Raw genomic sequence first — 26,487 nt, forward strand, 5'->3', positions numbered from 1 at the left:
TTATAGATTTTTGCATTTTAACAGAAAGACTGTTTTTATTTTTATTTATTATGAAAAAGCTGACTCATTAACAATTTCTGCTTTTATGGAGGAAATTCAGTCAAACCTGCTGCCACCAGGAGTCAATAGAGGACTTATAACTTCTTACTTTAATATGAAGCTTTTATCTGATGATGCTGGTTTCATTGCGTGGAGTGGACACTTTTTTTCTTAAACAAGATGTGTAACAGTACGAGTGAAAATTGTGGAAATTATCGATTATTATCGTAATTATCGTCATAATACTGGAATTTCTATATCTATATCTATATATATATATATATATATATATATATATATATATATATAGGCTTTTTACCAGAACAAGAGAGGCAGAGGAAGCCATGATGCCTTTGTTGTTTTTTTTTATATAAATACATCAAGAAGAGCCGCAATAACTTTGAATGGATACTGGATTTCTTTTGCCTGCGTACAGCACATGCCCATGGTGCATCAGTGGCCCTTTGATTATTTGATATAAATTTTGATTTTTGCTAAAAAAAAAAAAAAAGGCTGCTACAAACAGTTTTTTTGCAATGGCAAAAGCAAGTTATGTTTTTTTAATGGATGTAAATTGACAAGTCACACCTGCACCAAGTGGATACGTGGTAGACTGTTTCACCCCTGCCACCTACAGCACTCCCTCAATACTGGACCTTTTTCAAAACTCATTTCCACGAGTCACTTAGACACAAAAACATGTGAAAATAAGGTCCAAATTGAATCCACCTCATTTCGTCTTCAGCAGCGGACCTCACTGTCAACTGTACATTGGGAAAATGCTGCCGCTTTCATTGTATCACAAACAAAACTCCATTCACCTCCACTGTTGGGTTGACAGGAAGATTCTTAAGGACATTTCCAAACCCGGACAAAAAAACTCAACTTGGGTTTGTCTGTGTCCACTCCTGCACCATCTCAAAGCACAGGAACTTATTCCCCTGAAATCCCCAAAACACAGAGAGAACTCAGTGCTAGTAGTAAAAATCAGGTCTTTTATTTGTTCCAGCACCCACCATTCAGCCCATTTTATTAAATTTCTGCTATAAGTTAGATATTTACAACGTCATTCAAGGCCCTTCACAAAATGCATCGTGATCATCTTTACAAAGAAATCTATTTACATTGTACAAAACATTGCATACATGATCATCCACACACCAAACCCTCTTTCCCTTAAACAAACCAAAAACACCCCCAAATTTTCTTCATTTGCTGTTTTCCCCACCACACATTGTGTATCTCTCACTGGTATCGTTCCCAACCCCGACAACCCAGTGTTTTCTTTTTCTCATTTTCTGACAGGCAGTCACTAAAGTCACAGACAACTGGTCAGCTACTGAATTACTCATCAAGACTGTCAGTAAGGCAGGCAGTTCATCAGTCCTCACTCAGATCACTCGTTAAAGATGTGCTCACAGCACATGGGACGTTTTCCTCGTAGGCTTTCTGACAGAAACCTATTCATTTTAACCCAAATTATGACTTTTTTTCGCCAAACCTTAATCAAGAAATCTCTTTCTGACAGAAAGACCTCTACTGTAGGAAAACTTGTCCTGACTGTGCGCGCTCATCTTCACATATTTAAGTTCCTCTGAAGCATCTCAGTGTCTGTAGGAAGTGACAACAATGAATTCAAGCCAAAATAAATCAATAGAAGTAAATGGCAGCCATTCAGATTGAGCAAAAATAAATAGAAGCTACTTTTATTTATGCTTTCGTGCATTTGAAAGCATATTCTATAAGGGATGGTTTCAGTCATGGCACATTGGACTCAGAAATGGTTTAGAGGAACCAACGCTGTATGAAGCTTTCTTTTTTGTCCTTGTCAGGTTTTTAATAACAGTGCGGTGAACTAGATTCTCCTTATTCATTAACCAAACTGAAGGGACAGTTTACTCAAAAGTTTACTGTGTTTTGCTGCGGGTTGCTGAGTGTTGGAGATGTCGGCCGTAGAGATTTCTGTCTTCTCTCCAAAATAATGGAACTAGATGACACTCAGCTTGTGGTGCTCAAAGTACCAAAGATATACATTTGAAAAACTCAACATTAATGTCCACAGACCGTGTTGTGATGAGTTTTATGTAGGACCTATTTTCTTTCTACTACAGGGAAGGAAGCATGCATCTACTGCTAGCTCACCTAGCACCACTGAGCTAGCTAACATTACAGCTCAGCCGAGGACGCCATTAAAGTTTACATAAAACTAAACTAGGTGTGAAAAAAAAATCTAGACTTTAGAACAAACTGAACTTAAATCTTGCCACTGACAGATACCCCCATATTAGAATTTAAAAAAAAACTAAGAAAAATTAAAATAAAAAAACTGATGATGATAATAATAATAATAATGAAACTAATAAAAACTGAAAAAAAACCCCAATATATACCAAACTAAAATAATCACACCCACTCTGGAAACTAAAGTGAATTAAAAACCCAAATTAAAAAAATGAAATAAAATAAAAAGTCATTAAAATAATAATAATAACTGTGCAACTGTGTCATCCACGAGAGGATGCACTCTTCCATCTGCACAGTAATACAGTTGGTGGATGTTGTTCGGTAGAAAGAAAATACATGAAACATGAAACTATTCACGAGGTGTGTGGATTATCTTGAGTAAGCAGGTCATGATTTTTGGAAAGAGACATTGCTGTTGAGTTTTTCAAATGTATTTTTTGGCAAGTTGATCTCCTCAAGTTGAGTGCCATTAAGTTCCTCTATATTGCAGAGAAGGCAGAAATCTCTACGACTGATATCTCCGAAACTCTGCAACTCACAACAGAATATCTAAATTGATAAACAGCACAAAAGTGAGAAGACAAATATGCATTTTGCCTGTAAGATTATTGTATTACTTTCAACTTGTGGCCCTTTCCTGGGGAAACTGAAAACGCCTTTCACAGAGTACGGAGTGCAAATGTTAAGAAGAAACGAATACAGTTCAATATTAGAGTATGTCAGTGTCAGTTTTAGCCTGTTCAGCTTGTGTCTAAAGGAGCTTTACATACATCTCACTGCTATCTGAGGACGGCCTCTCACTTTTTGTCAGGTTTGGCTGCGAAGAGAGGATGACTCGCTATGAAACTGGACCACTGACTCTTTAAGAAGCACATGATTTGTCATCTTCACGTGTTGATTGTTTACATACATAAAACAAGCCAAGACGAATGTCTGTGTGACATCACCAAGTCAGTCAGTTTCCCGTGATCGCTCCACGAAGCAGGTTTAACTCACCGGAGTGTTCTTTCTTTGACAGATCCCATAAATGCTTAGTTTCTGACATCCTATTTTAATGCACTATTCCAGCTTGAAATCCATCTCAAAGGAATACTTCAACTGCACGATTGCCATTTGTATATTAATTACTAACTGCGTGTTACCTTGAATTTTTGAGGAAATTCACAGCAAACGCAGAATCCAAAAGAGCAAACATTCCTCATAAGTTTAAGTAAACGGGGGGCTACATTTAACAACAGCAAAACTAGATCAATACATCTGTTCTCACAAAATTCGTCTCAAGTCTCATTTATCAAGTCGCATGCTCGGTACTACCCAGACGCATTTTCACCAAAACATTACATTACATACAACATACAATTTAAGACATGTCGGTACAAACAGTTTCATGCATGTCCCAATAATGTGCCTGGACACGCACATGCATTTGCAATATTCTTAGGCTGAAGAGTAACACTTTATCAAAAATGCTTGTGCTTGGGAAGTACTGAGCAAACGACTGGATAAATGAGACTTGAGTGATACTGCATGAGTTGTGTTGAGAGTTTGTAATCCACACATTCATTTATGTGTGCCGCTAAAAATCAATCTTCAGTTTTTGGAGCTGAACTATTAAAATGTATATGCCATTAGGTTATTTGTGTGCCACACTCTCGGAACGCAGTACATACTCTGGGCACAGATGGTGCAGCAGATTGTAAGGAGCATTAAAAGTGAAACTTAAGCGTTAATTCTGCTGAGTATTATAGTTTGCTTTCACTCGCAGCAGCTGCTCCTCTCATCCACTGATGAATCTGATCAGCTCTGGACAGATCGACAGATCAATTACGCAACCAATGGGTTACAAACTACTGCTGAGGAATAACAGAACTTAAGGAGAGCCCCACCTGAGGTGTGTTCATGGACTCACAAGAAACTCAGAATTTAGAGAGAGGAGACAAAATAATTGAAAGGACACACATATGTGCATTTAAAAGTAAAATGAACAGATGTTTTGAGATAGTTTTACTGTTGTTAAATGTTTGCCTTTTCTGGATTCTCCGCTCACCATGGACGTATGTGTGAAAGTTTTTTCACAAATTCACCATAATACTCGGTGAGTAACTGATATGCAAAAGGTCATTTTGCAGGTGGAGTATCCCTTTAACTCTTTAGGCTCTGGATCCTAATCAGTTTTGTTGTGCTGCATTTAGACACCTTTTATAATCATATAATCCTCTGGAATCTGAGAAAATTGGTTTGATTTCTAATGAAAACATGGGAAAAGTGTAAAGAGCACCTTTGCAATAAATGCCTCGCAAATTGAAAAAAAATAGTAAAATTTGACAAGAAAATGACTAGAAAATTAGCTGTAAAATTATTAAATATTATCAAAAGAAAAAAGAAAGCAAAATGTCCCGAAAACTATATTTATAAGTCTTATAATTATTTGTTATTCTATTTATTTTTAGCACTTTCTTAGGTCGTTTTCCTGTTTGTTTTTTCTTTTCTCTTCCGCTTATCTTCAGGTGATTTTCTTGTACATTTTTAATAATATCTTAGTAATTTTTGGGCCATTTCTCCCGTGTTTTTGAAAGAAATCAAGCTATCTCGCTCAGATGTCAAAGGGTTAACTTGACTTACAGACAAAAGCAAGCATTATTGAATCCTCCACCAATAAAAAGGAGTCTTTGGTAGGAGAGCTAATCAGAGTGATTGAAAATGTCTACTAGGAGTGTGACTGTTCAATAGTTGGAGTTGATGTGATTACATAGTGGTTTAGAAAAGACCTGAGAGCCCAAAAGAACAGATAGAGAGAAAGTGTAAACAAAACCACAATGAAAGACAGAGACAGACGGAGATCAAGATGTTTCCAGTTCAGTGTTTGTCCACCAGGTCGCTCGGAGGACCAGTAGCTTCAGCCTCCATACAAACCAGTTCTTCTTCTTCAATCTGGAGTGTCTGTGTAATGCATGACCGCATGAACCAACCGACAGTTTTGGGTTGAAGCTGGTAATACTCAGTATCGTTAAATTGACACTGACTGGCTCATTTCAAAACATTATTTCTTTAAAGGACAGTATCAGCTTGATGGATCTGTAAACTTATGGTATGGATGTGTTTCTTGGAGTGTGTGTATGAGTGTGTGTATATGTGTGTGTGTGTGTGTGTGTGTGTGTATCCTCATACAGTCACCATGTTTCTCTCTGAGCTCTCAGTGGTTTCCTTTGTGCGAGTTGTTTAGTCTTCAGACAGCCACTATGTTGTTCATCTCCCATTTCTGAGTGGTTTTACTGGTGTCACAGTCTGATATAAAGACCTTGTGGAGCAGGTCGGAGCGGTCCAGACATTTCCCTGTTAGGAAAACACAGAATGACATCACTGTTAGTGTTGCTACAGGGATTCAGAGGCCCCTTTTCCAGTATGGATCCCAGGAATTTAACCATATCCACATGATAATATGGATCTGTTTAAAGTTACTCAGCTCGAGAACATTTAAGGTAATCTAACTGAGATTAATGTGATATTAATGTTAAGTCTAAAACTGGAGCTCTGAGACGTGTTGCTACATCTGAACAATGTCTTCAAAAGGGCAAAAATTATGTGACCAATGTATATGAGGTTTTTTTGCTTTGCTTTGTCATTGTGGTTTAAAACTGGTCTGAACACTAACTGACACACACCATGGGTTGTTGTAGGGGTGGACTTAAAGGGACAGTTCACCCCAAAATCAAAAATACATATTATTTATTTATTTACTTTTGTGTTTTTGTTTTTTTCTATAGTATATATTGTATATATATATATAAGTATATTGTCTTCACTGACGTGTTAATGTCTCTGTGTATGCACTATGTATAGGTATATGCGTATATGTACAAATTAAAGATTATGCTGCCACATATTGTAGGCCCACCACCACAGACACAAAGTGTATGGAAGCAGATCGAGAAAGAGAGCCCCCCCCCCTCTCTCTAAAATTTAGATCAAACAGTCAAACTAGGCAGTGCTGATTAAAAAAGTTTTTTTCTGCTCATATAGCACCAATGTCAAACGTATTGGAGTCTTTCTCCTGCATAAACAGCCCAGTTTTATGAAAAGATAATCTTTACAGCAGTGAAATACTTCTTTAAGGCTTCACAGTTTAAATATATATATATACATGTATGAAAACAGTAGTCTGTCTTAATAATGGTTCATATATTTACCTGTTGGTACATGAGTGAACCGATGGAGACTCTGTAGGCAGAAGGACAGACAGAGAGGAAGAGCAGTTGAATTCTTCATAACAATATTTTATTTTTGTCTCAAAATCATCAGTATGCTCTCATTCTTTGTTGTTTGCAAACACTGGTGAGTAGAGCAAGGTCAAATACAAGCAAGAAAAGTTGTGCGTGCGTGTGTGTCTCACCTTGAAGTACTTCCACTCGGTGTGCTGGTTTTGATCACAGTGTGTAATGATGACAGCTGAATTGTCACTCCCTCTGGTCAGGCACTGGTCATATTGCATCAACTGGCTGGCTTCATTAATACGGAACAACTGCACGAACGAACACACACACACGCGCAGATCTTACACGGCGCTAATAAACATATCGCATATCACCCCCAAACCACTACTACTATTGTACAATAATTAGTTTTGAGTGTTAAAATCAGGAAGAAAAACTGCCAAAAGCTAAAGCTACTTCCTGATGGAGCAGAGACGGGATAAGTCTGAATAAGAAAAAGTACTTCTTTATTGAGGGATAGCTCGTCAAATTGTTTTAAGGTAAGTAGATCAGAAAGGCTGCCTGTTGTTCCTCGACTCTCTGGCCGACAACATAATCAGCCAGATCAAAACCATCTCCATGTTTACGGCTCTGCAGGAGACTAAAGCAACACACCACATGAGGCACTCTGTGTGTGAATGCGTGTGTGTGTGTGTGTGTGTGTGTGTGTGTGTGTGTGTTTGTTTTTTTTTTTTTTTACCTGGTTGCCACCCATCCTGTGGCACGGTCCTATTTCCACATTGCCTCCATTGGTGTGTCCCATACTGTCAATACAGTAACTTGTCTCAAAGCCTCGAATCTACGCACACACGGATACACATATACACACAACCTTATGGCACAGGATATTGCACAAAATGGATAATACGGAAAAAAATATGAAAGAAACAGTTACTGAACATGCTCAGTGTGTGTGTGTGTGTGTGTGTGTGTGTGTGTGTGTGTGTGTGTGTGTGTGTGTGTGTGTGTGTGTGTGTGTGTGTGCCTACCTCTCCCCATTCCACATTTTTCGGGGGCAGAGGATAGTGCATTGGAATGTCATACGCTATTTCCTCCATGAACCACTTGAAGCTCTTGCATCGATGTTCCTCCCTGAAAACAGACAATTCATTCATCAGCAGTGAACTCACAGTTTCACAATCCAAAAATCCTGCTCAACTTTTTATGCAAGGAGACTTGGAAGGAGTTTTTTATACTTTGTCTCCATCCATTTTGTTTCCTATGGAGACACAGTGGTGTTAAAATGTTTGTCTAATTGCACAATTAGAGTGTGATGTCTCATTTGTCAACTTTTGTCTGAGACAGCCTAAAAAACAATGATCAGAAGCTTTAAGGTGGGTAACTAGTGGTAAATTAACCATTCAAAGATGTGGAAAAGTGTGGTTAAGTGAGACAAAAGAATGGAAGTCTAAACATCCATTAGAAACAAATACAAAGCTTGGAAATTTTGTCATATGTGTGTTTTACCTGAAGCGTTTGAGCTCACTGATGTCGCCGTAGGCGAGAGTGAGAGTTTCAGGACGACTGGCATAGAAATAGTCCTTATAGTCATCCCACCATACCTCCACCACACGAACATAGTTCTGCACACAAACAGACACATGCATTATTACGCTTCAAATGCCATGAAAAGCACTTTTTCAAATCTGCAACGACCTGCCTGAGGAAATAAGGCTCACAGAATCAGTAACTTCTTTTAAATCACTTCTCAAAACCCTTTTTATAGTTTTGGTTTTATGTGATGTCATTTTTTTTATCCATTTTATTTATTTTACCTTATTAATTTACGTTTTAGCCATTTTATGTTATTTTATTTGTGGTTTGATTGCTTTTATTGTATCTATTGTTGTTGGTTTTAGTCTGTTTCTTTGCATTATTTTTACTGGCATTATGCGTCCTGCATCTTGCATTATTAGTTTTAACTTTATCCTAATTCTATGCTAGTTTCTTCTGGCTTGTGTTCAATAGGACTGTTTGGCTTTCTGTTGTTGTATCGCCATCTGTGTATCCAATTTCTGCTTTGTTTTGTTTGTCATAGCACTTTGTAAACTCTGTTTTTAAAGGTGCTATATAAATACAGTTATTACTACTATTATTATTATTATTGATCACAGCTTTATAAATCAAATTTTTTAAATGCATGTATAGATGTTTGTCTTTTTGTATACAAAGTTTAAGTGGTGAAACTACTACTACTGAGTTTTATGCATGTGTTTTTTGGTGTTTCAGAGCGTGTGCCGCTGTACCTTCAGAGTGGGTGATGAGCCAACATGTGCAGGTGGCGGGTTGCCTTGCCATCCCTGCAGCCTGTAGATATGACCGACCCGGGAACAGGGAACAAAGAGCAGCTGGCCACCACACTGCCAGATCTACATATAAACACAGAAATAAAAACAAAAATCAAAAAAGGTGAATATCGCTCAAAACCCTTTTAAATGAAGTGTGTGTGGCCTCTCAGCCTCAGTATGTATAAACTGGTCTACCTTGTATGATATTTCAAAATTCTCTCCTCCCCATATCTGCAGTCCGGGGTCATACAGACCCAGCTCAAAGAAAAAGTCTCTCTCTATAGCAAAGAGACCGCCCGCCATGGCTGGAGACCTACAGGTACGAAGACGGACACACATCCAGAAACAGACACATGCTCAAACAACATTCATCTTCAGACTTAAGGTTACGCTGTAAAAATTAAATAATTACATAGTCTATTCTTTTAAGGTTGGCCTAAAAAAATTCACAGTTAATTAAACCTAAACAGTTAATTTCTGTGTAAACATTAGCAGAAAACTCAGTCAGTCAGTTACTGTATTAATAACAACAATGAGAACACAGAGAACATCAGACTGACAGAGAAGCAAAGTCCAAGCACAATAAGAAATTAGTGGAAGCAAAGTAAAGAATAAAAGCGTGACACAAAGACATGATGAATGACAAAGCGACTGAGGGGAAGGTGGGGGCGATGGTGTCCCGGTCCGATCCCAATTCACACCAGAAGTTTCCCAACAAAGACCAGACAAAACGTCCCAACACAATCACATCACTCCCTCTGCTTTTAGAATCAGACCAAATCATTTCTCTCTGAGGGAAATGCTGTTATAATGTCAGAATCTTTTAAAGTCCCTCAGGTAGAAGTGGGCTAAAAAGACAAGATTTACTCCCAAAAAACAGGAATTAAGTCGCCAAAATGGCCAAAACTAATGTAGATGCAGGAAAAACATCAAAAAGTCATACTAGGAGTAGAAAACGTACGACAGTAAATCCCACTAAATTAAACAAACTGGGCCCACGACACACCAATTAACTCCCGATAGTAGAAACATTGAAGCACATTGAAGGCAGTCAGTCGACAGGACAGCAGTGAGCTCCTCTCCATCAGAGGAGTTTGACAGTTTTGATTTAGTTGGTTAGTTATGATATGTAGTAAGGATTAGACTCACTTGTTTTTTTTTCAATGTAAATATCTAAAAAGTGGTATTTAATATCAGCTGATGGTACATACAGTACATACCCTGTTCTTAAAGGGGAACCCCTGTATTTTTCAACCTGGTCCTAGCTTTTGTGTGTAAGTAACTTGTGGAAACAACTGTTTTTAAAGAAAAATGGTTATATCTTAAAAGACAGCACTGTAGCTGGCGGCAGCAAAACAGGCTATAATGTAATCCCTGGAGGCAACTGAGCGCTCTCAATTTACGTCCGTTAAAAGTGTTTGTTTTTGCCACTGAGGTGACTTGTTGCAAGAAAACAACAGTAGAAAAGCTAGAGACAATAGAAGAGAGGAATGCTGGGAGGATTTTGTTGTTCAGAGTACAGAAAGCATAGTTTAAGTGTTGTTTTAAAGATTTTCAGTGTGAAAGGTGAATATTTAACTGATTTTGACAGAAGATTAGGTTACACACAAGAACAAACAGACCTGAATCAGCAAAAGATTTGGGAAAAAAATGTTTCATTTCTTTGTAGGGTCCTTTCCATTAAGTTCAAGACACTCCTTATACCAGCTGAAGCCTGTCAGGAAGTTTTCATATTAGGCACATGGCAATTTTGTTATGCCACAGTGTAGAGACGGGCGCCACAGCTGCCGGCTGCAACTTTCTCTCTCTCAATACTGAAACAGTTTCAAAAATTTTGGTTCCCACGAGTCATTTAAACACAAAAACACAAGAAAAAAGGGTCCAGGTTGGCAAATACCAGAGTACCTCATTATTATTTTTGTTTTTGAGGTTAATTTAGGTTGTTGTACCATAATCTGTATATAAAGATGGACGACATGCTCCCACTTAACCCCGCTATGCTTAAGTGATGCTAAAACATCTTGGATACAGCCGCCCCCATATCCGCGGTGGCGAAGTTCCCACAAATTCAACCAATCGCAAGTAGCCCCATTGAACGCGAGCACACAGATTGGCTGCCACAGCAGTCAATCATGGTGTAAAATCTCTTTTTTGTAGAATTGAATAACTCATTAAAACCAAACCTATAAAAATGACCACTTAAACAAACATCAGGGTGATGGGAACTACCTTCAGTGGCAGAAGTGGAAAAAATTATTTGGTGTGTACTTTGAGTTTTTAGTTTGACTTATTTCCCATTCACTAACACTGAAGTGCGGACTTTACGGCCTATACTATAGTCAGACATCAGGGGGAGATCGAGATTGAAAAGCTACAGTTTGGGTGAACTGTCATGTTGTCCATCGTTATATACAGTCTATAAGCTGTACTGAGCTGAGCCTGTATTTCACCGATTCGTTTAGAATTTCTTCTCAGGTTAGATGAGGTAGTCTTAATGTTAGACATATTATTAGCTTCTGTCCTGGTTAGTTGGGAAGTGTTTGTCTTCTGTGTTGACCCTATCCCCATTAGTCAGGAGGCTTTGGTTTTCTGTACCTATAAGGCTCAGTCTGAGTTTTTCTGTGTGCTTTTTCTCGTTCTCCCAGAGGAACCCTCTTCCAGAGCATGCTCCAATCCCAGGCTCCTCTAGCGAAGCCGTTCTTGTCTCCTCCGCCCTGGGGCTCGATGGTGTACTTCTGGCCGTGGATAGAGTCGATCAGAGGCACCGTGCACACCGTTCTGACAGAGTGGGGGTGGAGCCATGCATACAAGATACATGGGGGGGAGAGGTGCAGGGGTGGTGTACACGAAGGAAATAAAAACAGGCGAGTACGGACAGCAGTGCCGGCAAAAACACACAGACATCGGGTGGGGTGTCAGAGACCAAGACAGAGCGAGACACAGTGTAGGAGAGGACAGGTGGGGTGAAGGGATGGGAGATGGAGACACAAACAGAACAGGGATGAGTGTTAGCATGCTGGCTGCGGTGTGTGTACCGGTAAGGCTGCGTGGTATGTTTTCGTTTGGCCTTCTCTCTCTGGCTAAGCGGTACTCTCTTCCAGAGCAGGCTCCAATCCCATGCTCCTCTAGCCAGACCGTCCTCATCGCCACCCTGCTGGGGCTCCATAGTGTACTCATTACCGTCTATATAGTCTATCAGTGGTACTGTACATACTGTCCTACACACACACACACACACACACACACACACACACACACACACACACAAAGACACACACAAACCTTTGTCTTTATTGGGGTGTGATGGTTAGTTGAACACCACACACCAATGAATTCCTCTGGACGATATAACAAAAACAAATATCACAATATTTTTGACCAATTACTTCGATAGTACATTATATTAATTTTAAATCAAAAAGTCGCACCCCAGCCACCCGCCTCCTCTGATAAATAAACCACGACCCCACAACATCAGTACGGAGGCTAAGCAATGTACCGCTGTGGACGGGGCTGCAGCAAAACATACTCTAGCCACCTAAAAACATGAATACCAGTTTAAGTGTACACAATATTTAAATATTTTTTCCTCTTTACCTTAAACACCAGCTAACCAAGGCAGTGGTAAATCAGCAACTCTGCAGTTCAGTGGAGTAAAACGCCTGTTTTACGCAAAAGAAGCTGGTGTTTTTTATATAAGGGCTTCAAATCCCCGTCAGTAAGGGCTATCCTGCTGCAAGGTAAAGCAGTGAAGATATTCTTAATATAGCATAGGCAACCCTTAAACTGATGTTTTTACGCAGCGGCTTTCTACCCCAAAGTTACTGTGAATAAACATTTATGATTGTGATTCGGTCAATAGTAAAGACTATATAAATAATATAGGTCTATAGCAACAAGCTGGAAGAGGGCATATCTCCACCTGCCGTGAAGGAGTCGGACATATTTCAGTCAATAAATCGATTCTCCTTCAGTGTTTGTATACAGGGACAAGGACATCAGTCCAATTAAATGGTCTAATCGAGCGATGACCTTAGCTTGACTAAACTGTGCATGTTAACATACTGAGTGTTTTCGTACACTGTGGCAGGTCTGACTGCCTGAACATGATGCTTAAATTCAAAAATGTATTGACTCATACAGAAGTAATCCCTCTCAATCCTCACTCATGACTCCCTAGAAGTGTGTGGTGGTGTATTTTTCTGCAGAGACTCTGCCCTCTGCCATATTTTCTTATTTTCTTTTGTTCAGGATGTTTATGGGCATTTACCCCCACAGCACTCTGATGAGGTCAGGGTTTCTAAAGACCAGTCCTTCAGCAGCAAGCATCCAAGAAACACAGCGCTGGAAAAATTCAAATATAGTAAGGCGAAACACCAAATGAGACTGAATCTGGGATTGGCTTTTACCTTCACTGACAAGTGTGCTTACAAACAGTAACTAAAAACCCTGCATATTAAACCTTTAACAACTCCAGCGCCTCGTGCTGAACTCCCATCCTGAGAGGACAGCTGCTGCTATGACTTTTTCTTTTTTAACTGCTAAAATAAGCTTGTCAAATACTAAAAAAACTAAATGTTATTGCTCAAGCTGGAATTGTACTGACTTTTTGTGAATTAATTTGAGGAGTTTTGACATGAAGAGAGATCTTGTGAATTTTATATGCTATTACTAATCATACTTTATCATGTTTTTGCTTTCTGTTTTTTACTCATTTTGTCAGCTAGCAAAAACAGCACACCAATAGAGCTAATGTAATTTTTCTGACTTCTGATAGTTCGCTGTGATATACAACTGCTATTTATGAGACAGTGAAAAACCTGCATGACTAATTGAATGTCCACTTGCAGAATACAAAATGGAGTTTATTTGAAATGTTTGGTGAAAACAGTTAGTGCTGTTTTTTTGTGTGGGGGGGGGCTACGCTATGAAAATTGTTCTGTCTTGTGCCCTCTAAGTTCGATTCACACCGCTGTGCATGTGTGTGCATGTGTGTTACCTGTCTTTTGAAATCGGAGCGACCAGTGGAGCATACCAGTTGATTCCAACCTCACAATGAGCATCCAGATAGATCAGCACCTAGAAAACAAAAACAAGCAAACACATTTTTAAAGTAAAGCCACTGATAAATATGCAAACAGCAGTTAAAGCAGTTGTGGCGAGAGCATCAACAGCAGCAGTAAGATCATAACATACCTGTCCTTTAGTGGCCTTTTTGGCTCCTATACTTCTGGCCTGGATCAGTCCTTCTCTCTTCTCATTTCTGAAGAGTTTCACGAGACCATTCCACTGTTTGATGTACTCCTCCAAACGCTCTTTCAGATGGGCTAAACACATACACGGACACATGTAGTCTTAATGCAATGAAACTGCGTGTCAATCATCAACATTTCAGCTTGGCTCTGATGGCAGCCGAAGGCAACGCAGCCTCCGCCGGTCACACGGGGACGTTCATTCAAGGTAAGAGGTAGATTTATTTGTCATTTGTCACAGTGAAAAATATCTGGTGTTAACATTGTGCAATAACCTCAATCAGCTATAAACTTGCTACAAAATGTGACTTCACCATGGTGACGGAGATGAGTAGTCTGCTATTTAGCCAGACGTCGGCACTAAGGAAGCTCTCTGGTAACTTTTTTTTGTGTGTTAATGCTGAATTGTTCGAGATAATCACAATAAAACTGACTATTTCTAGCCAACTGGTATACTGTATGTGAGCAAAGCAAACTCACCTTTGTTGCTGAAATCATCTATCATGACTATCTCGGCCAGGTACTTCCTGGGAGTCCTCTTGATGACACTGTGGACGGTTCTCATCAGTGTCGACCAGCCTTCGTTATGAAAGACTATCACCACACTGGAAGTCATCAGTCTGTCATCATAATGCCAGTATTTACACCTAGAGAGGGAGCACAGAGTGCAGGACAGTTACAGTCATGTTACAGGTTTCCATTAAGGACGCTGCTGCTATCTCTCTAATGCAACCTCATGTCACTCACTGGATGCATGGGTGAGTCCAAAGTGAGTTAAAATGGGCATCTAATGAAGTTTAAGATCATTTTTGGACTTTTGCCTTTATTTGACAGGAAAAAATGCAAGCATGAAAAGGGGGAGAGAGAGGGGATGACATGCAGCAAAGGGCCACTAGCTGACAGCAAACCTGCAGCGGTCGTGGCAAGGACACTGCCTTTGTACAAAGGGCGCCCGCTCTATCTGCTGAGCCAATGAGCACCCCAAAATAGGCATCTAATGATTTAATGTAGTGTGACAATGTGTGTCCAAAGTCCAGCTGGTGGAGATTGTGAGGTGTGTTCTATGTAGTATTTTGTACTGTGTCAGATGAGTTTTGGAGTTGCATGTGACTCACAAACTCTGCCACACACTGTGCAACAACACCCTAACACCAGAAACTTTCATAGGCAGTAATACTTGATTATTTATCCTTATATTTAATAATGCATTCGCACCTTAAAATTTATACTGTTTTTATCCTTTCACTATTGTTTTATTAATCTTAGACTATTCTTCTATTGCATTGTATTTATCTGTTGTTTCTGCTGGTTGAAGTGTCCTGTTTTATTGTTGCTTACTGGGACCTCAGTACTTAGTTTCTTTCCTTTTCATCAACCTACTGTTTGAAATAACAATAAGCCTTCTTGAAGAGGATATCACAGACGTAATGTAAAGCAACTATCTACATCTGTTAATGCCACAAAAACATCTAAACTTGGATGATACTGGAAAAGACGAGGCTTATATCGGAAGTAGTTAGTAATCATCAGCTCTGCTTCATTCTCTGCATTCAGTTATTTCCTACTGCCTCATACATAGAAAGTATAGGCCAGTTGGTTGCAGGGTTGCAATAGTATGAGATTTCACAGTACGATAATTAGAAAAACATAGCGGCTTCATGTTATCAGGGTGGTATGAATTTTTTAATTAGGATCAGTCAAAATGACCCTTAAAAGAAGGAAAACAGAGGGGTTCGATTTTGTTGAGCAAATGTCATTTTATTATCATATTAATTATTACTATAATTGAAACTTTGAACCATTTTTAATGGAAGTATGACTAAAAAGTCTCCCTTTTGAAAATGAATAAAATAAATAAAGTGAGATTCTCTAGCCAGTCTGCTTTTTCAATATCACAGATAATCAAATGAACACTGTGTGATAATTGTTAACCTTCATATCACAGTACATCTTGAACTGGTATATTGCCTCAACCCAAGTTGGATGTACTGCCAAATTAATGGAAACCACTTTGGAGACCATTTATGGTATAGAGATGAACATTGAGATCACTGCAGCAGCTCTGGTGGACAGTCTGCATGACACCAACACGCTCCCTCAAAACTTGTGAAATCTGTAGTATTGTATTGTGTAATTAAATTGCACATTTTAGTGTGGCCTTTTAAATGTGACATCCCATGGTGCACCTGTGTAGTGATGATGCTGTTCACCTGTCAGGTGGATTGATTATTATGGAAAAGGAGAAGTGGTCATTGAAACAGATTTTAGCAAATTTGAAACCAAAATTTGAGATAAATATATCTATTGAGTCAATTAAAAAGTTTTTACTCTTTACCTCGAACCTGTAAAAAAAAGGGAGGAAAAAAAATATTACCTTAAAGTCAACAGGTTGAAAAAACCTGTTTCTAAAAAACTATTAGCTAATGTAAGAGCTTCTGAAAAAACAGGGTGGGACTGAAATGATGACAAACATGGTGCATTCGTGATGTGGAAATATAAAAGACTCGCTCAATACACAGTGTGTAATCTTCATCCGTCACACTGGTAAAAGGCAGCTTGTTTAGTGGGGTGTGTATGAGTCACGCCTTACGAACTTCTGTGTGTGTTTGCTTAGAGAGCAAGTCAAACACCAGGCCTAGTATTTCAGAACATTTAATACAGATCAGAATTATCTGGATTTGTAATCATTATTTTTGCTGTCCATGATAAAACTGATCTTGTAGGTTGTATCCCAGTTTTTAAAAGAATTGTTTTATTTATTTATTTATCTTTGGATTGACTTTTTTTTTGGCTTTTTCTGTATTACTTAAATCCTTTGAAACCTAGAGCGACATAACATTTCTAGTGAGGCTTTCAGATGCCTTTTGCAGGTATTTAACCTTTAAACTCTAAGCAAATTGGTGTGATTTCCTTCAAAAACATTGGGAAAAAAGCCAATGTGCAACTTGGTACTAAATGTTTCACAAGCTGCAAGAAATAAGTAGATTTAGGAAATTATATTTAAAAACATAGGGAAAAATGTCTAGCAAAAAAAGAACAAGGTAGGGAAAAGCTATATTTCTAATCATTAAAATTACATATTTAAAATAATGTTACAGAATTATTATAATTTCTTCTGCACTTTTTTCAAGTTTTATTTGATTTTTTTGGAGGGGCTTTTTATTTGTTTTGTTGCCCCCCCCCCCTTTCAGGTTGTTTTTTTGTCTTTCTTTCTTTCAAAATTTCTTGCAAATTTTGGGGTAATTTCTTCTTTTGTTGATTATTGCCTTCATCCCATTTTTTTTTTGAAAAAAGTGAATTTGCTGAATTTGAATCTGTGAGTCTTGTGATATACCAAACTGTTTTTGAAAAATCCAATTTTAAAAACCTTCGAAAGAATGAACACTGAACTATGCAGTGGAAGTTTCAGATGGTTGTAATCTGCAGTCCTCACCGCTAGATACCACTAAATCCCCCTTAATCTCACACACTGCTCCTTTAACAGATGTGTGCAAATGCATTCATTAATTCCTCTTCCCTTGACTGAATCACTGTAACTTCTCAAACACTTCATTTAAACTTTGCCTAACATATCTGGGCCAGCCTGCTTAGATGAGTTCGCCTACTTAAAATGAACAAGCAGACAGCCCAGGGTCATTTAACTTAATCACGCATTATGTTTGCCTTCATTTGATTGTTAAAACTTGCCCTGCGGGATCTGGAAACGATTAAACTGTTTCTACAAGACAGTAGGCAAGTTTTCATTAACCCTTGAATTTCGCAAATTAAAATTGTGAATATAAAATACATGCAGTGGAAACACGCCAAATTTTGAAAAAACTCCCATTTCACGCAAAAAAAAGTTTTTACGCTCACATGAGGTGGTATTTCAGGCGATGTCAGTAGGAACTGGCTCCCTCGGGCATGATGCAGCAGAAACTAAAGGAGGTGTTTTGGTACACCACATAACTCTTCAAAAGTTGAGCGCATCATCCACAAGTTTTGAATCCACAATTCCTCTGTGAAATCTTGGACTATCACCTCCCATAAATCCCTCATGCGTGGCCGCTCCGACGCATAAGGGGCTTGCCTTTTCATTAGCGCTAGCGTAACTCGCCTTACGTAGCCTTCGATTGGAAATAATGACGGCTGGTGCGGTGGCTGCAATAGAAATAAACCTGCTGATGTTTTGAACATCCATCGCCATGCTTCTTGGAATGTTATCGCGAGAGGAGAAGCTGCATAACATCAGTCAGTGGAAAAACAGTCATCTTGCTATTGTGTTTTACCGACATTTCAAAAATATTGCTTAAGTTTGCATAAATCTGTAATGGAAACGCGCCCAGTGAACGCTGTAAAGTGTAGTGCTCAACTGATACAGGTGTACCTTGTAAGGATGAAGTTGCTCTAACAGTAATCTCTGGCTGATTACAGTTCATAAAGACCATACAGAGAGTGGTGAAGGTGGCAGAGTTGTAGTGAACAGCAGTACTCACTCTTCATGACGTATATCACTGATGGTTCTGTCCAACGAGATCATGTCACTAGCGACCATGTTGAAGCCAAACTCTTTGATGGAAGCCTGGATGGAGTCTTTATACTCCGGACCCAGAACAAAAGGCTTGGCTCCCTCTCCGGGACCGCCAGGGACCCCTGGAGGCTCAGGTTCCTTGGGCTCAAAGTTTCCCAGAATACCCTTCTTCAGGACGGGGCTGGTGTAGGCTTGTGTGTGAGGTTTAAATGTCACATACTGCTGCTGGATCACCTGCTTCTGGTTGGGCTGCTCGTCAGGTTTTTGGGGATTGTTGGCTCCTCCTGGAGACGACAACCAGAAACCAAAAGATGAACTCAACATACAAGTGCTAATAAAACTGCACCTTGTTTTTTAGGCCACTTTTTCAGAAGGAACTTCAATAATACACATGGTTTTATCCACAGCGAGATCTGCTGCTGGTAATTTAGTTCTCTGATGGCTGACGGTCGAATGCCGCCACTTCCTGTTTCCAGCTCTTGTTTCAAATTAAAAGCCCTCTATTGTTTCATACACTGTCCCTCAGTATACTGGGTTTTTAGTAGTCCTGTTTTTTATGTTTTGTGAATCATGGCCAAAATATTTAAAAAATACGAAATTACTCTACATGTAAGTATGTTGTCACAAATAATTTTTTTTCTGCCCTGTCAAATACCAATTACAGAATATTCGGAAGTAATTGTAACAGACACTAAAGGTTGACTTTGAGGAATAATAGCTCAATGAACAAAAAAAAATGTTTATGGCTACTTTGATATTACTTACTAAGTGCATTTATCAATTTCAGTTTGATGTCTAGTTCCAGATTTTTATATATATTTAGGTATTAATTAGTTTTGAATTTGATATTCAGTCTTCCAGACTTATTTATTTTGATATTTATTACCTTGGCGTAGATGTTCAGTTAAACAGTTATCTGGTTTCTAACTGTGTATATCAGTCGATTAAATAGCATCCAGCTTTTTCCTTTTCCAAAGTATAGTTATTATATCAGCCATTAAAAATCCCACAGCATTCAACCTCTAATTACATCATCGCATTTCTCTACACTTTCTATTAAGCTTACTTCATGTGATCAAATGTGGTGAAATTTCCTAACTTCTGAGAAATGTTTTTAAAAATCAGAGTTGTAGAGTTGTGCCCAAATACTTACTTTTATTATCTAAAACTATCTTGTAAATAAAACATACTGCAAACTCACTGTGGTCCATTTAGTAAATTCAGCAGTTTCCAGACCTACTCTGGGTCCTGTATTCACGATCCTTCGTTTACTCTTTGATAAGCTGTTTTTGATAGTGTGCAGCAGCCTGACTACCTTGCAAACACTCCTTGCTGGTTAAACTCACACAAATAAAACTTGTGTCCCAGGCAGGTCAACTTTCTTTTTCACTTTCTGGTTCATAAAATTGTAAGTATTCTTCTAGAGAAGGCAGGAGCTGAGTTTGTTTATGGGGTGCTTAAAAATGGATAAGTGTCTCACCGCGTTTGAGTCTGATGGAGCCGAGGTCGACCTCCACCCCTTCAACATGAGGCCAGGGCACTACAGGCTTAAACTGATCTGCTAAGTCTCCTTTGGGCAGCTCATCCTGTTTACGACAGAGGACATTAGACATTAGATACACATTGTTAAAATTACATCAAAGAATAATACATTGGTTGAACATGTTGGGACAAATAAATGTGGCTGTGGACCTACTTCAGGTCTAGTGACAGTGAGCAGGACAGAACACAACAGGTTCGCGAATCATTTTGGAAGATTAATTAGAGTTGATAGGAGCCTGTCACAAGTAATCATTAACAGAAGGGGATGGATGCGGGGTACATGATACTCAGTGGGTTTGTCATAATGAGCTTTTAAAGCTCTATCTACTCATTATTTGCTTCTTAAGCTCAACTATTTACTGAATGGTCGAGTCAGATCCAGTTAGCCATCTAGGGAACCTTAAAGGAATAGTTTGGATATTCTAGAGTTGGGTTCAATGAGGTATTTATCCAGAGTCAGCGTATTACAAACTGTAGATGTCAGTCAGCTCACCCCTAGTTTTGAGAAGCAGGCAGCAGCACAGACACAGAAGCTAAGCTATGTACTGCTGTGGATGGGGTCAAGTTTTAGCCATCTTAAAAAAAGTCCCACTTAAAAAAAATAATAAAAAAGAAATCTGCTTACTTGTACACTACATTACAGAACACACTACACTACAGAAATCTTGTTTAATCGCCATAATTGGAATATTTTCACCAATTTACCTTGCCGTCAAACAGTGATTGATTTCTGATGAGAAACTGAAGCCTTTAAATCGCTCCCTCTTCAAAGAAAGCCACCAGACTCCATTAAAAAAACAGTGCTTTCATATTGCTGAACAACAGACTACATCAGTTAGTTTGTGTTATTGTGTGACTTTGGCAATTCAAAGGGTTAGTTCAGACTCACCGAAGTCACACAACAACACAAACTAACTAACTGATTGAGGCAACGAGCCAAAATTACGTTTTTTGTCAATGGAGTCTGGTGGCTCTGAAGAGAGCATAAATGGGAAAATTGATCGTTAAGGGCTTCTCCATCAGAACGTGCTGTCTGACGGAAAGGCAAAGCAGTCTAAATACTCTATATTGTTTACAACTCTTACAGATTTTTTTTTAAGGGAAAACTTTAGGTGGCTAAAATATGTTTTGCTACTGTCCCCCAACAACAACAACATACTGCTTAGCTTCCATGACAGTACTCCTGCTGTGGCTCCAAACTTGTGGCGTGCCTATACTTACATCTACTGTATTTGATACACTGGCTATGGATAAGTACCCTATACAACCCCACTTCAAAAAATCCAAACTAACTCTTTCTATAACCCATTAAAGAAAGAGCACTGTGGATTTTTTTAACCAATAACACTGTGGAAGGAATGCCTGTACAAGTGGGTTCCCATTTTGTTTGTCCTCATGTACGTACACAAAAATACACATGCACTTGCAGCAATGCACATTCCTATTACAGCTAGTTGTTTTAAATTATTCCACAGATCTACAGTTGTGATTTTACAGGTAACTGTACAATGAGACTTGATTAAATAAGACAGAAACATAGGAAGGCGCTCATTGATTGAACTGAAATCCAACAAAAACTCCACCAGAGACAGATAGCTAATGAAGTGATTTTTTCTTCTTAATTTCACAAAAAATCTTAACCTGTACAAACGGTTTTGGTTGCTTTCTGACAATTTGATGGTGTTTTTGTGGTGTACCATCACAGACTCATATACACTGAAAATGTCTATGAAATCTTAAAGTGATCATAAAGCAGCACTAAGAGGGACATGGGTGGAGACACAGAACTGCTGTTGCAAATCTTGATGAAGACAAGGCAGAAGACAAGCGTTCAAGTTCAAAATACAGCGTATATGTATATTACTATCAATAAAGATGTGCATTCAGGGGGATTAATATTTAGCAGGATGCCGTGATCAAACATTAACCAACTGTTGTTAACTACACTCATCACTCTGCTGTGTTTATGCAGGGCCAATTACAGGAGGAAACGTGTAGTAGATAACACATCCCCGCTCTGATGACGTATCATGGCATTAACAGGAGGACATTGTCTAGCCTGGATAGACTGGTTATGGCATTGTACTCAGCTGAAAACTTTTCTTTTATGTTTTTCATGCTGATGTGACAATTTGCAATCACACTCACAGAACTCAAACTGCAGTCAGAGATGATGAAATTCATTTAAAATGAATAAAAGTTCCCCACACACAAATACCAAGTGTTTCCCCTGACAGTATAAGGTTGGATTTACACTACAAGTCTTGATGCCCAGTTCCTATTTGTTGCCTATATCAGATATTTTTGATCGCCTGCTTACATCTACTTTTAAAAGAGACTCAAATCTGATATCTGCTTTTATACCTGCTCTAACTTTGCTTATGCTTGAAACAATGTGTAAACTAAAACTGTATTGTAACCTGAACAGTTTCTTTGCCCCAGAGGCTTAAAAGACAGGTAACCTCTGCCTTTGACAACTGGCTTGAGCTCACATCCTCCATTGTTGTGTTGTCCACTTTCTAATCACATGTATTTATGACATTAAAATGTGCTATAGTGACATTTTCAATTCTGTTCAACTCGCAATAAAGGTTGGAAATGAACTTCTTTGCCCACGCGCCACTGTGGCTCATGGATTAGAAAATCTACCAGCCAATTAAGAAAAGATCATTGTTTTTTTTTGGCTGGTAAGGTGAGCAAATCTAGCAGCCAGTTACATTTTTCACCTGCTTAGACTGCAGACTCATCTGCAGATATCTGAATCATATCTTATTTTTTTCCACATATAAATGAGGCATGAAACTGAACTGCGAATATCAGATTTCATGTGCTTTTATCCTGCTTACATGTTCATGATACATATCCGATCTGTGTCGTATGAGAGGAAAAAATCGGAATTGGGTCACTTGAACCATGTAGTGTAAATCCAGCCTATTGTGTAGATACAGATGAGACATAAATTATCAGAAGGACCAATGTGTTAAATTCATGTTCAGCGTGAAGAATTTTTTTTTCATTTCAGGGAGTATTATGTTGAGAAGTTGTATTATGTTGTTTTTTCATTTCAGGGAGTATTATGTTGAGAAGATAGGGGCAGCTTGTTGGCACGCTTTTACTCTACAGATTGGGTAGAGATAACAATCTACTCAATGTACTCCACGCCTCATGTGAATAGAGATGAAAAAGTCAAATAATGCAAAGTGAGATGTATTTTAAAAGCATGTGTCCTCCACCACATTTGAGGGAACACTGCAGTAAATTATACAGTATCAAACAGGACCCCATGAAAGTATGGGTACCAAACAAGTAGGTAGTCCTGCTTGAAGGGATACTTTGCAGATTTTCAACAACCTTATTATGATGACATTGTGCGTAGTATGCGTAAATGAACTGTGTTAAACTTCCCTCCATCTAACCATCCTAGAAACATCCTAAAATCCTAGAAATTACCTCAAATACTCTAAACATCCTGAAATCCGTGAAATGTCTTAAAATCCTAGAAATGTACCAAAATGTGAGAAATTACCCAAAATCCTATGTATGTCCTAAAATCCTAGACATCCTTAAATCGTAGAAATGTCATGAAATCCTATATATGTCCTAAAATCCTCAAAATGGCCGAAAATCCTAGAAACTTCTAGAAATCCTAGACATGTCCTAAAATTCCAGACATCCTAAAATCCTAGAAATGTCCTAAAATTGTGCGTCCTAAGTATCCTAAAATCCTAAAAAAAAAATCCCACAATCCTAGAAACATCCTGAAATCCTAGAGATGTCTTAAAATTCTAGAAATACCCTAACATTACAGAAACATCCTAAAATCCTAGAAACATCCTAAAATCCAAGAAATCTACTAAAATCAAGAAAATTTACCTAAAGTCCTAGAAATGTCCTGCAATCCGAGATAAGTCAAAGAATCTAAAAATGTCCTAAAATAAAAAGAAAAGTGAACGTTGCTCAAGTGGCTGGCCCCTGGCCTCCTGTCACTTTGCAAAAAGTGGCCCTTAAGCAAAGCAAGCTGAGTGTCCCTGCAGCAAGTTACACACCGACAGCTCCTCATTATGTTACCATTCATGCCTTGAAGCGGATGTTATCAACTATGGCGCATTTTTCGCACCAAAAAAAAAAACAAGAGACAACATAATCTGACGGTCTAATTAACATTGCAGTAAATTACATCATGTAATGTACTTGCTGTGCAACAATGGTATGTGCCAAAATAAAAGTTTACGATGTAATGGCAGCACTTTTGGCTAAGTCATAACTCAACTCATGTCAACTTTTAGTTCCGCCTTGGAGCTCACGACACCGACATGGTGACATATGCGGACATGCATCCTGGCATGAACGTGTGTGATTTGGAAATGTCACTTAATATAAACATCAATATGTGAATAGAGATTGTTACTCGAATTAAACGAGAGAGGATGCAGCTGTACGTCCAAATGTGCCAAAACACTAACATCAATATCAAAAACAGCTAGCTTTTAGCTAGGAACAAATCTCCATGACAACCAATGTAGCAGAGCTAGCCAAACAGCTGAATTAAAACGTGTCCTCATATCGTTGTATTATCAGTGATGTTTTTACTATTAAAGGCAAAAAATCGCCTACTATGACCTCCCCGTTATAACCCGTCATAAACCACAGGCTTGTAACTCATTTAGCAAAGCCTACGTGTGTTATTCACTTTGACATGTTGGGTTGGAGTTATGCTAACTGTTAACATCAACTGTCAACTCACCTGTTTTCCAAAGGGGTTTTCGTCGTCGGGCTTCGGCGACAGAGAAGACCAGAGCACCAACAAGCCAAGAAAAGTCCCAATGACGAGCAAACTCCGTAGTAGAAATCCTACTTTCAGCCTCATCTTAGAAAAACTCTCCCCGGGTAGCCAGGCTGCCAACAGCTAGCTAGCGAAACTAGATTAGCTGCTCCTAGCTAACCGGCTGGCAGCAGAGAGGCAGGCGGCTCACTTCGCTGCTGATGCTGCAAGTTTGAACCACAAGGCTTGTACTAACTCGACCTCAGACGGTGGTGCGACGGTGACTTTCCGCTAAAATATTGAGTACTCCAACAGGCTGGTGGAAACGGCTCCCTTTCTGCCTCCGTCTTGACCGTGTGTGTGTGTGCGTGTGTGTGTGTGTGACCTGCTACTGCTGACACAGCTCCGGTGTAGCAGCCCCCCGCAGCTGACACACGACTTTCACGAAATGATCACTAAACATCTAAATTTTAAATACTCAAATTGTGTCGCTAGTTTCTGACATGGCTTCGGCTCGTGGCTCACTGACTCAGATATTGAAGCAGGGTGTGGGACGAGATAAACAAGAGGTCTGTCTGGTTCTGCAAACCACATTTCTTAGGTGACGTGTGGGTCAATTATTTTAAGGGTTGTGGCTTATTGTTGTTACGCCCACGATGCGATGCAGACATTAAAACTGTTCAGTGATTCCCGTGAATGAAAGGAAGGAGCGAGGGACATTTTTCAGGGGCGTTTCTAGAATCGGAGGATATCAGGGGCTCAGCCTGGACCCCCCTGTAGGGGGGTCTGGTGTTTTTTCCCCAGGAACTTTTTTTGATGAGCGAACTCTATTTATGATGCTTTATATGCACCCTAACTTCTTATTTACCCTTAAAAAAAAATTTTCCCAGACCAATTATGAAAAATGATCCTTATTAAGCCTGTAGTGCACTTTGTTAGACTGGCTTGGTGGGTTGGGATGTGAGAGAAATAGTTTCCATCCAGACAAGGCACTCAACTTGATAATTCTCATATGCTTATTATTTTTATTATTAGTGGTAGTAGTAGCAGTATTATTGATGCATTATTATTATTATTATTATTATTATTATTATTATTATTATTATATTGTCTTATTTTTTTCGCACTTACTAACCTTTTACTATTTTTGTACATGGTTATGTATGTAGGTGTCCTCTTCAGTATTTATTGTCTATTGTTTAAATTGTGTTAATGTTTCCACTTACTTTATTATATTTATACTGTTTTTTGTCTTTCTTAGGAGCAAGTAAGCGAAAGTATTATTACTGCCATTTCTGGTGTCTGAAGGAAACAATAAAAATTAACACTGAAAAAAAGATAATTATTAAATACAAGAAAATGTCACTAGAAACTAGTACTATTAAATTTAGAGAATTTTGAGGCACTGGAGTGTTTCCATTTTATGCTACTTTGAATTTGAACTCCTCTACATCTCAGAGGAAAATATACAGTAGATAGATAGATAGATAGATAGATAGATAGATGTTGTCAATGTAGATTATGTTGTCAGTTTTAACACAATGTGATGACTGCATGAAATGAACTGGATCATAGGTGTGTACAGGTAATTTAAGGAACA

The 26,487-nt window shown here is 38.7% G+C and overlaps 1 protein-coding gene across 2 annotated transcripts; it reads right to left on the reverse strand.

The window, feature by feature from the left end:
• Positions 1 to 1,014: 1,014 nt before the first annotated feature.
• galnt7 (UDP-N-acetyl-alpha-D-galactosamine: polypeptide N-acetylgalactosaminyltransferase 7) lies at positions 1,015 to 25,467 on the reverse strand. 2 transcript variants are annotated; one of them, XM_042485765.2, is made up of 15 exons: positions 24,870 to 25,467; positions 20,064 to 20,169; positions 18,549 to 18,867; positions 14,554 to 14,720; positions 14,018 to 14,148; positions 13,821 to 13,900; positions 11,857 to 12,039; positions 9,017 to 9,134; positions 8,780 to 8,902; positions 8,001 to 8,116; positions 7,523 to 7,625; positions 7,234 to 7,332; positions 6,674 to 6,802; positions 6,471 to 6,501; positions 1,015 to 5,616 (listed from the first exon to the last, which is right to left on the reverse strand). In XM_042485765.2, the coding sequence occupies exons 1-15, from the start codon at positions 24,990 to 24,992 to the stop codon at positions 5,510 to 5,512; spliced, it is 1,935 nt and encodes a 644-aa protein (XP_042341699.1). In that variant the 5' UTR covers positions 24,993 to 25,467; the 3' UTR covers positions 1,015 to 5,509. The 2 variants fall into 2 exon arrangements, with proteins under 2 accessions (XP_042341699.1, XP_042341698.1); XM_042485764.2 differs by lacking the exon at positions 11,857 to 12,039 and adding an exon at positions 11,417 to 11,599 and having other exon boundaries at positions 24,870 to 25,466.
• Positions 25,468 to 26,487: the final 1,020 nt, after the last annotated feature.

The sequence above is a fragment of the Plectropomus leopardus genome, chromosome 3 (assembly GCF_026936395.1).
Source record: "Plectropomus leopardus strain MGB_pleo_1.0 chromosome 3, ASM2693639v1, whole genome shotgun sequence".
Taxonomy (NCBI): domain Eukaryota; kingdom Metazoa; phylum Chordata; class Actinopteri; order Perciformes; family Serranidae; genus Plectropomus; species Plectropomus leopardus.

Bases quoted from the DNA above. Each gene is read 5' to 3' on its own strand.
- galnt7 (XM_042485765.2), bottom strand. From the start codon at position 24,992: ATGAGGCTGAAAGTAGGATTTCTACTACGGAGTTTGCTCGTCATTGGG. The intron at 18,868-20,063 runs GTGAGACACTTA...TGTCGTCTCCAG, and splicing joins CTCCATCAGACTCAAACGCG to GAGGAGCCAACAATCCCCAA. The intron at 5,617-6,470 runs GTAAATATATGA...TTTTCCTAACAG, and splicing joins GTTCACTCATGTACCAACAG to GGAAATGTCTGGACCGCTCC.